Source organism: Dicentrarchus labrax, unplaced genomic scaffold (genome assembly GCF_905237075.1).
Source record: "Dicentrarchus labrax unplaced genomic scaffold, dlabrax2021, whole genome shotgun sequence".
NCBI classification, from domain to species: Eukaryota; Metazoa; Chordata; class Actinopteri; family Moronidae; genus Dicentrarchus; species Dicentrarchus labrax.
The window spans coordinates 31,423,166-31,433,535 of record NW_026136720.1 but is presented as its reverse complement, the minus strand read 5'-3'; the positions used below and the strand labels follow the sequence as shown (position 1 = coordinate 31,433,535).

The following is a 10,370-nucleotide window of genomic DNA, read 5'->3' as shown; positions in this document are numbered from 1 at the left end:
TCAGAACAACAGCACAGATCTTGCCACGGGGTCTCTGAGACCCAAAGTAAGGCACCGCTTTACTAAACTTGTACTCAGTTTTAGAGCAAGTCTGAATTTCCACTGCGTTTTAACCATGCGTCCTTTTCTTATTCACAGTGCGCTGCAGTGTGTGAGAGTTCTTCTCTCTTCGTGTATGAGTGTGTGTGTGTGTGTTAGTAAATGGATGTGGGGGTTGACATGGTTCTCTCTCAGAGGAAGTCTGTGGTTGGGCCGTTTCTACATATTTTCCCCTCACACACACACACACACACACACACACACACACACACACATACACACACACACACACACACACACACGTTTTCCCTGTCAAGCCAAATGAAGCTTTCTTTTAAAAGCACTGTGCATCCCCAAAGATGTGGAAGCCATTTCTCTCTCTCTCACTCTCTCTCTAACACACGTACACGCACGCACGCACGCACGTACGCACGCGCACACACACACACACACACACACACACACACGCACACTCACAGAAAAACATTCACTCGAAAATAAACACGAAAACCCACAGTCTCTATGGAGTGCGGTCTCCCCTGCAACCCCGGTGCAGTGTGGGTAGCTGTGGTAAAAAGAGGTCCCTGTGAGAGGCTGTCCAAAAATAGCCTGAATAAAAATGCAGGAACGTGGAGTTTGCCCACTGTCGCACAGAAAAATACAGTCATCTGTGTGTCTGTGTGTGTGTGTTGGAGGAAAGTGTTTGATTTTGTTAATTTATTCCTAAATACTTGTTTACTCGGATAAAAATACCACCTAAAACTTTCTACCCTGGGAAAAACAGACGTCTGTTGTCTCTTCCCTATGGAAATCAGTGTCGTGGGAAAGGGGAAGACAATGAGACAAAGAGAAGAAAAAGAAAGAGAAAATTCAAGATTTTTATCACATTTTTGGCTGAAAGAAGTTCAAAAAGCTCTATTTGAAAGCCCATGCAAAACGTTGGTTAGGTAAGCCTGTGTGTATGCATATTTTCTCAGTCAGATTAATTAATAAATAATTATTTCATAGGTGTCCAGAGGAAATATAATGAAGCTAAAGGAATACTCCGAAATTTTTTTAAAAAAAGGGTATTCAAGCTGCATTAGTAAATTATTTTGGTCCCTTGGGGGCAGCAGAAACAAGCTATAAACCATTGACTGTATATATAATGTACAGAGCTTCCGGGTCTGAAAAGTGAAGCCAAAGCAGAAGTGTCTTAAAACCTGCATTCTATGTAAAGCCCAGCAGGGGGAGCTCTATTGGCTGCAATAACACACCGATACCGTTCACTCTAATGGGAAAGAGCCGATTTGACACTTCCTTTATGAGCTCAGTGAACAGTTTCCTGATGAGTTTATGGTCTCGGTTGCTAGTTTAACAACTTTTTTTTCATACATTATGATGTTCATTTAGTAAATTATGGTCCAATTTAGAATAAAATAGATGATAAAGCTGCGTATGCTTTTGGGTGTGGCTACCTTGTGATTGACAGCTCATTCTCAGTGAGTCGGTCCAGCTCAACGCACCGAAGATCAAAGTGACAGATCAAACTGTCAAACTAGGTAGTGCTGATCAAATACGAAGCTAGATTCTGTTACTGCGTTGACTATTACTCGCTAGATGCTAACTAGTCTGTCCCTCTACTGCCCGGTGCTAGGCAGGAAGTGTACAGGCACATGATATTTACTTTGGGTCACTTCTCCCACATGTGTCGACACACACCCATAACTCATGCTGTAGCTGCCAGTAGTTCCTAATGTGACACTGATTGGTCCATAACCATTGGTTCAGCGTAGCTTAAAGACTGGCAAGATGGATTCTCGTGTGATTTTGTAATTTTGCAAGTCCAGCTTCCTCACAAGGTTAGTTTTATGTGGCAAGAATGAGTAAAAAGAGCTGTGAGAGTTAACCAAACAAATCTTCAGTCCGTAAAACCAAAACAATGAACTGAAAGATGGTAAAAAAGCTCTGAGGATTATGGGAAACTGCAGAGTCCGATTATAATTCTCTCTCACACGTTATTAATTTTTTTTTTTTAAAGATATTGACTATAGCTGCTTTAAAATGAATTGAGTCATGTTTGGGGGCAAAATGCCATATACATCTTGAGCATCCTGCTAGATAGTCAGGGAAGAAAATCTAGGAGATGTGAAGGTAAATACTGGACTCTTAAGGCCACAGTACAGACATTGGGTACAGAGCAAAACTAATATGCTGCCACAAGCTATTTGCAGATCATTTAATGGATATTGTATGTACTTTTGAACTGTTTAAAGACAGACCTGTTCATTAAATAGCTCCAGACAAGGTTGCCACTACATGGGTTAACTTCTGTGTGTTACCAGAAAAATATCATCTTATTCCTTATCGACATATTTTTTAAATTGCAAAATGTTTTGGCAGCTTGGATTTACCTACAGCAGACTCCAAAATCTAAACAGAGAAATGGTTCTGTGATCCTACACATGTACACATTCCCTCACCTCGAAATAAACACACACACACATACACACACACACACACACACACACACACACACACACACACACACACACACAACACACACACACACACACACACACACACACACACACACACATATTTGGTGGGTACATGGCTGCCCTCCTGGCACAGAGCCATAGCCATGTAACATAAGCAGGAGTTGAGAAAGAGACAAAGTCTGACCCTCCTCTGTCTGTCTGGCAGTCTGACGCTGTAGACTGTTCTTACTGTGCTGCTCAGACAAAGGAGTTAATATGAAAGTAAACACTTACAGTCCCCTTATTGTCACTGCTCATTCTCCCACTGACCTGCTCTCCCTTTCACAGATAGACAAAACAGACAACACACAAGGTCAAACAAGACAGGCGTAAGGATTTGTGGACAGCCTACTGGTGACCAGCTAATGTTGTTTTGTACTTTTTTTTGTTATTGTCAGGCTTAACTGAAGACACATGAGGAGTGAAGGAACACGACATTCATTTTTAATAGATAAATAAGTAAAGCAGGAGCTGAGAGCTATACAGGCTGAGATTATTATCCCAGGATAAAAGACCACAAACATATTTTAGCTGCCAGTGTGTGAATAAAGCCATTGTAAGTTTAATTATAAGTCACAGACCCTGGGCAATGGCCATAAAAATTAACACACAAAAATGAAAAGAAGAAAATGTGTTTAGGCATATGATATTTACTTTGGATCACTTTGACTCCACTTAGTCCAATAAAAATGCTTACTTTTCCACTAAAAGAGGACTGACATCTTGCAGCTGAACACACACACACACACACACACACACACACACACACACACACACACACACACACAAGTCATACACAGATTTGTACACATGTATGATTACACACTGGACACACTAAGCTCAACTGACATGTACACATGTGTAAATGTGTCAGTGTGTGTGTGATTTACTAGTCCAACTGTGCTGGAGATGTTTTGACGTACTTGGTGGTTTTTCCTCTTTCACAGCAGTAATGGGGGGAGGGAGTGGGGAGATCTACCAAACACAGAGCTTTTTATTATTCTGCAGAAACAGCTGACGGTTTCTGATTTAAGAACTGCAATTTCATATATAACTTCAGGTCACATTAAGTTGTTGCTCCTTCCTCAGGCTAATGTACAATTGGCCAATATTTTTTCCAAAGTCATGAAAAACAGAGAGTCAATCTTGTCCGGAAGAGTATCAGACCTCAGTCTTTTTGTCTTTTGTCCTCTCGTCATTCTTGTTTTCCATGTATCTTCCTGCCATATTAGTTTAACACCTTAGATTTTCTGAAGAAGAGAACATCAGAGGTTTTCTGACATCAAAGGGTCTTAAACATTACCAGCAGAAGAACACAACCAACATGGAGTCTCACACAGAACAATGAAATACCAAAATACTGAATGCTTAGTTTTAAATCTGGTTTAGAACTGAAAATACAGTGAACGCTGTAGTGATGTTGTACAAGTGAACATACAACTTATATTAATATCTCTCTCTCTCTCTCTCTCTCTCTCTCTCTCTCTCTCTCTCTCTCTCTCTCTCTCCCCTCAGGTCCATTTAAAGGCTCCTATGATCTTGAACGGGGTGTGTGTGATCTGGAGAGGCTGGATCGACCTACAGAGGCTGGATGGAATGGGATTCTTGGAGTATGATGAGGAGAGGGCGCAGGTAACACAAACCATGCATACAGTACAGACAGTCATGGGGAGTGCTACTGCATATGTGCCAAAAGTTGTATGACCGAACCCTTGAGTGGCTCCAAAGGGAGAGATGAATTGCCTTATGTGATGTCACTTGAGTCAGCATCGGTTGGGTTGGAAGACTGTTTCTGATTTCTTTCAACATTTACAGTTGTGATGTTATGGAAATGTTGGAAAACAATAAAAGCTTTGGTCATAAACAATATATATAATAATAAACAACAGACACAGTTATATGTGATGGTATACACACCCAGAAAATATGTACAGTATGTGCAATATGTTCGACTGGATTGTTGGTTGTCAAGTTTCAGTGTGGGTAATGTAAGCGCCAGGTTTTGTCAGTGCATGCCGAGATGCAAAGATGATATCTCCAGTTCTGCTGGTTTAAGTTTAATTCTTAAAAAACCTTTCCATTGTGAGTCTGAATATGTTAAAGCAGTGCAATGCTAAATCAGCAGAGTTCTCTTTTGAACAATATTTACAATATGTCTCTTTTGCTGTTCAGATTTAGTGGGTAGAAAACTGAACTCACTCTCAGTCTCCATCTGTCTGTGTGTGTGTGTGTGTGTGTGTGTGTGTGTGTGTGTGTGTGTGTGTGTGTGTGTGTGTGTGTGTGTGTGTGTGTGTGTGTGTGCAGCATGAGGACGCTTTGGCGCAGGCAGCGTTCGAAGAGGCTCGCCGCAGAACCAGAGACTTCGAAGACAGAGACCGATCACACAGAGAGGATCTTGAGGTGAGAGGGCCCCGTAGGTGTTGTTCATAGAGGACTGATGCTGGTGGACTGTTACCGCACAGTGTCGCTCCAACTGTAACAGGACAAATCTGCTTCCTCTTTAGGCCAATCTTAGCCTCGTGAAGCCAGCCTAAATGTCATAAATTCTGATTCTAGTCTGGAAAACACCTGGGACTATGAGTACTCTCTGTGTACTGTGGTTTACAGATAAAACATTTTGTGACTTTCCACCCTCCTGATTCTCATCAACCTCTACTTGAAGAGTAATTTAACACCATACTGATATGCATCATTTCACTTCTGTTTCATTGCACCACAAGCATCTTCATTGCTGGGTGTGGTCAGGAGTGGGCTCTGTTGCACCTGCGCCCAAAAGTGATGATTCAGTGGCCACACCCTCAGTACAGTTCTGCATGAGCGAAAACATTTGTAAAGTAACCACTGTGAATAAAAAGTGAAGAGAACCTGCATGACCTCAAATGTATGATTTAATTAAAAGAATTAATGAATATATGACATTTCCATAAAAAATTGTGTTTTTTTCCAGTTTGAAAATGGGAAGGAAAGTGGACATTTGTTTAAATGAGTCCTCCCTCAGCAGACTACAATGAGCAATGTGAAATTTCAATGTTTGTGGGCTGGCTTTGCAAGGCTAGACTTACCCAACTGGAAATTTGCAATTATTTTTTTCAGATTTACAAATTCATAGCTGTTACCCAAGCGTCATCGAAACCGCTTGTTGACAGTATGGTTTACATTGCTTGCAGATCATTATTTGGTATTGCAGAATGACAAATGTCAAAGCAAAATTAAGAAAGAACTTGTTATCTTTTAGCAAATGTACCCTTAATTTGATCTACATTAACCATATTGTCCATATTGATTGGTGTGAAGACTGAACAGCATTTTATTAAAGCCACAGAGTCAAATTTCCAGTAGGGCTTTCTTTGCTTAGCGCTTGGGGTGGCTTAGGGTTGTGTGATGTGTGGTTGTGTGCTTTAATTATTTAAAAAAAAAAATCTAAATCGTATTGTTACAGTTTGAATCATAGGTTTAGTGCATGATCAGTTAGACCATAAATCTAATCTGATAATTCATTTGATTTGATAATATTGAACTATTGAATGACTGATTCAGTTTTGTCAGGTGTCCCGAAAGCCTCCGAAGGGAAAGTAGTTCATCTACTTTGTGCTACAGGTCACAGAAAAACAACTTACATTTGATTAACCGAAACATCATATATATAACATATGATTTGCATTTTGTTTGTTGAATTATCATCGTGTAAAGATTTGTGCTGCCATAAGGACTTGTACACAAATTCAGATTCATAAGTGTATACGGTGTCCGCTTGAATTTTTAAATCGTCCCAAATGTTTTTAATTACTTGAGACAAACTCACTTTCCCAGCAAGGCTTTGGGGAGATCAATGGCATCCTTCCTAAGTTGACGCCCTACGAATGAACCCCAAATTGTTTATTTTTTAGGACCCTGTGGTTTCTAAAATCTGGGACTGATGACACACAGACAGACAGCCAGCAGAAAAGAACAGGGTCTGTGTCCTTCATTTCTCACCATCTATCACACTGTCATGCACTAAACCACCCTGTGTGTGTGCATGTGTGTGTGTCCACCTGTTTCATTTATGTACGTGCATTCTTGTGTGTGTCCATTGTCTTCTGTGTGTTTGCGTTGTGTGTGTTTTTGTTTGTATGCGTGAATGAATGTGCATGCACTTCTAATGAGTTGTATGACTATAGTATGTGCTCCTGCTTGTTTAATGCTTGTGTGGCGTGAGAGACAGCGAGATGAGAGCATTTCATGGCTAGTTTTCACAATGACACACACACACACACACACACACACACACACACACACACACACACTCAAGACCTACCACAGCTTTGCAGCACATGGTCCTGCAGAAATTAGAGAGAAAGGGAAGGCAGGAACTCAGCACATGAAGAGAGGGGGGGGGGTACAGATGAGGAGAACAGAAAGACAGAAAAGAAAAAGAAAGAGAGGCATTTATTGAAAGTCATCTTTCATCTGACTGATCTCATGTTTATTCCCTGAGGCTCTCCGAGAAAAAGAAAACCTTGTGTCTCCTGCTGAATCCATATAAGTACCGTCACTATCCCTGACAAAAGTATACACTCTGTAAAAAGTCATTCGATTTAGCTCTGAGAATGATTTTGATCCAGATTTGCCATCAAAAAGTCACCAGTTCAGACATCTTTTGGACATGTGTAAAATCAGTGGCTATTCTCTAACTGTCAGTAGATTTGCAGTGAATACCCACAACAAAGGAAAGTAAGTAGGAAGGTCAAGTAAATATAATCATTTTGGGAAATTAGAAATTAGATTAAATTAGAATTAGATGAGAACATTTTCTACCATTCTCGTGTTGGTGCAGTGAAGCTAGAGCCTTTATGCTAGCTTAGCTTAGCACAAAGACTGGAAACAGGGTTGAACCATGCCTGATTCCAGCAGCATTCATTGAAGGTGCTTTTTGTTTTTGGTGAATGGTGAACTAAACATATCTATTTTGGGACTAATGAACAAGAATGTCAGCGTTGCAAACTCCCGTGAGAAAAATCTGCCTACCAGCTCGTCTACAGCTCACTAATAACACGTTATATCTGCACGCAAGCAGAAATATAAGAGTAAAACTGTAATACTGGTGACCTGCGGCTGGGTGCAGCATTTGGCATTGAAGTATCTGCCGGGCAACCTCATGGCTGTGGGCGGATTTTTAACCTTTTTTTTTAACAAATCCTTTAAGGGAATAAATATATATTAGGAATAAGCAGAACAAGCAAAGCTGTTGTTTTGGTGTGTGTTGTTTGTATTGCTAAATGCGCAGGGCACTTTCACACAGTAATTTTTTTGTTGCTCCTTTAGCTGCAAATTAAAGTTTCTCCTGACCCTCAAAAACTAGTTTTCCTCTCCGCCACTATTAGCAAGTGCCCTTTTCATCAAACACATTTCTTTGCATCCAGTTCACTCCCCGACCGTTTTGATGGATGCACAGAATAAAAACCCCAAAGAAAGAGCAATCATTTTTTTGTTTCTGCAGTGTGAACAGTTTTGTGGCTGGAGTAATTATGTACCAAACTAAGTATGTTTTAATCCAAGCCATATCTCTGATTATCTCACACCAGAATGTGTGTGCGTGTTTTTACCATCAGTTGCTGGGAAATGATAAGGACTAGGCAGCTCTCCCTAGACATAATTTCAACTTTTAAGAAAATTATTGAAATGCTTTCTCTCCCACGCCTAAAGTAGGACCAAACATAGGTCACTTTCAGAGTTTTGGGTAACTGATTTGACAAGATTGATAAAAAATATAAGTTCTCTATGGAGACATCATCAGTTGAAATGCCATACATTTTAAAATATCTCACTAGATATCTCAGTAATTAAACAACAAATGCTTAACAATCAATTATTGTCCTTGTTCATAAACTGAGGCTCTGGACATACTGAATATGTAGGACCACAGCGGGTAGAAAAACATAGATGTCTCTGACTTTACACAGACTTTCTGGAGAGATGCTTTGTAGGCTTTGAGATTTGAGATCTGTTATGTGCAGTGCAGTAGTGACCTCTATAGAGTGTAGGCAGGGAGCAGAGAAAGAGAAGTGGGTAAACTAATGTTGGATGTGGGAGAATCTAGGTGGAGTTAATATTTTTATAAAGTTAAACAAGCCATTGCAAATTAGTTTCAGAACACAGTGTCCACATGAAATAGATTTAAGATGGTTAGAGAGAGCAGTCACAGTGGGGTCCCGCAGATCTACTCTGAGCAGTTTCTTTGGGTGTGACTGAGGACCTTTACTGAATAGCTGCACAGATTCAGCCTCTGCATTTCTGTGGTCTGAACTCCTCCTCTCCTTCTCTCTCTTTCTCTCTAACTCTCTCTGGTTAGCTGGTGATCTATTTATCTCTCTGTCCCGTCTATACTGCGTGTAATTCAAAGGCGCAGTTAACTTCTTCTGTGGACCAGATAAGAAAAAAGGACGTGCCATACAGCAGTGTAGGCGTGCATTTTTCATGCTTGCATTGTGTATGAATGATGGTTCACTGCTCAAATATCACTCTACCAACAAAATGAAATGTTTAAAAAATGCTATTTAAACAACATTTCAGTATAATTTACATATCTGGAGCATTCACGAGACCTTGACCATTATCTTCAAAATTTTACAGCCAAAATCTCAACCTGAGAAAACATCTGTTAAGCATTACTTAAACCATAAACATCCCAGTCATACCCAGAATATGGAGGGTTTTAAAAGTTATCAGTAGCTCTATATGAAAGTATGAGACTTACTTATCTGATAATTGTCTATGATAAATAAAAATTTGATTTAAAAAAAAATGCTGCTTTTGGGGGAAATTATGTCACTACAGCTTCAAATCTGTTTCTTTTATTGGGTTGAGTAAGTTTCATTACAGTGCAGCTCAGCAGAAAAAACCCTGATGTCTTTGTTTCACTGCTGTGCTCACTGAATATGAAGCTGTTTCCCCTTCAATTCCTGAAGCTTTGTCATTTTGGCAGATACAACATTTTTCATCCCAAAGCACTGATATTCCAGTCATTCAAGGTCAGAAGGCACCCGTCAGGATGATGGATGGAGAAGCAATAGATTGAGAAGAAATGCGCCTTTTAACTCCACACACACACACACACACACACACACACACACACACACACACACACACACACACATTCTCAAAGTGCTCAGCAGAAAGACATTTGGTGGTGAATGATGAGCTGGCACTGAAAGCATTAATATATCATTAGTATTGATCGCCATCAGCCCCCCTGCTTTGACTTACATACACACAAATACGCAGTCAGATACTGTACGGGCACATATGTGCACAAACTCGCAGATACAGCAAATCTGCTCTAAGTTTGTCACCACACACACGTACATACACACACTTCTCCAGTATTGAGTTGTGGTTAAGCTGCCTACAGTGGCCCCAGCAGGCTCCCATCTGTGTATGGATCAATACAGAAGCTCTCCTGCCCTTATGATTAGCAAAGACCACTCCCTTCTACAAAGACAAACACGCTACACGGCACCAAACGGCCGTGCTGCAGCAGCGACAGTGCTGAGTGAAAATTTGTTGTGTTATCCATGTGGATCATGTGAATGTATTTTACACCACTCCGACCTCAAAATAGCATGTTATGATATTGGAGGATGTAAACAGACAAACAGGCAACCAAGTGTTTGCTAAAAGAAGTGCACATGATGGATAGGACATCTGCTTTTCCTTTTTCTCTGATTTTAATTTATCACACTCCGTAGTTTCTGTTGAGCCATTGCATGGGGGGAGGGGCACATGATCAGAGATCAGAAAAATGTGAAGTGAAACTGAAGTTGAATAGGCCTT

The 10,370-nt window shown here is 40.4% G+C and overlaps 1 protein-coding gene across 4 annotated transcripts in view; it reads left to right on the top strand.

The window, feature by feature from the left end:
* Positions 1-10,370, top strand: part of cbfb (core-binding factor subunit beta) — a 36,480-nt gene that overhangs the window by 19,235 nt on the left and 6,875 nt on the right. For 2 of the 4 annotated variants that reach the window (XM_051382737.1, XM_051382736.1), the window contains exons 4-6: positions 4,074-4,190; positions 4,863-4,958; positions 6,446-6,511. In XM_051382737.1, coding sequence (XP_051238697.1) covers positions 4,074-4,190; positions 4,863-4,958; positions 6,446-6,475 — 243 coding nt within the window. In that variant the 3' untranslated portion in view covers positions 6,476-6,511. The remainder of the gene's footprint in view (positions 1-4,073; positions 4,191-4,862; positions 4,959-6,445; positions 6,512-10,370) is intronic. The other 2 variants (XM_051382734.1, XM_051382735.1) reach the window with 1 other exon arrangement.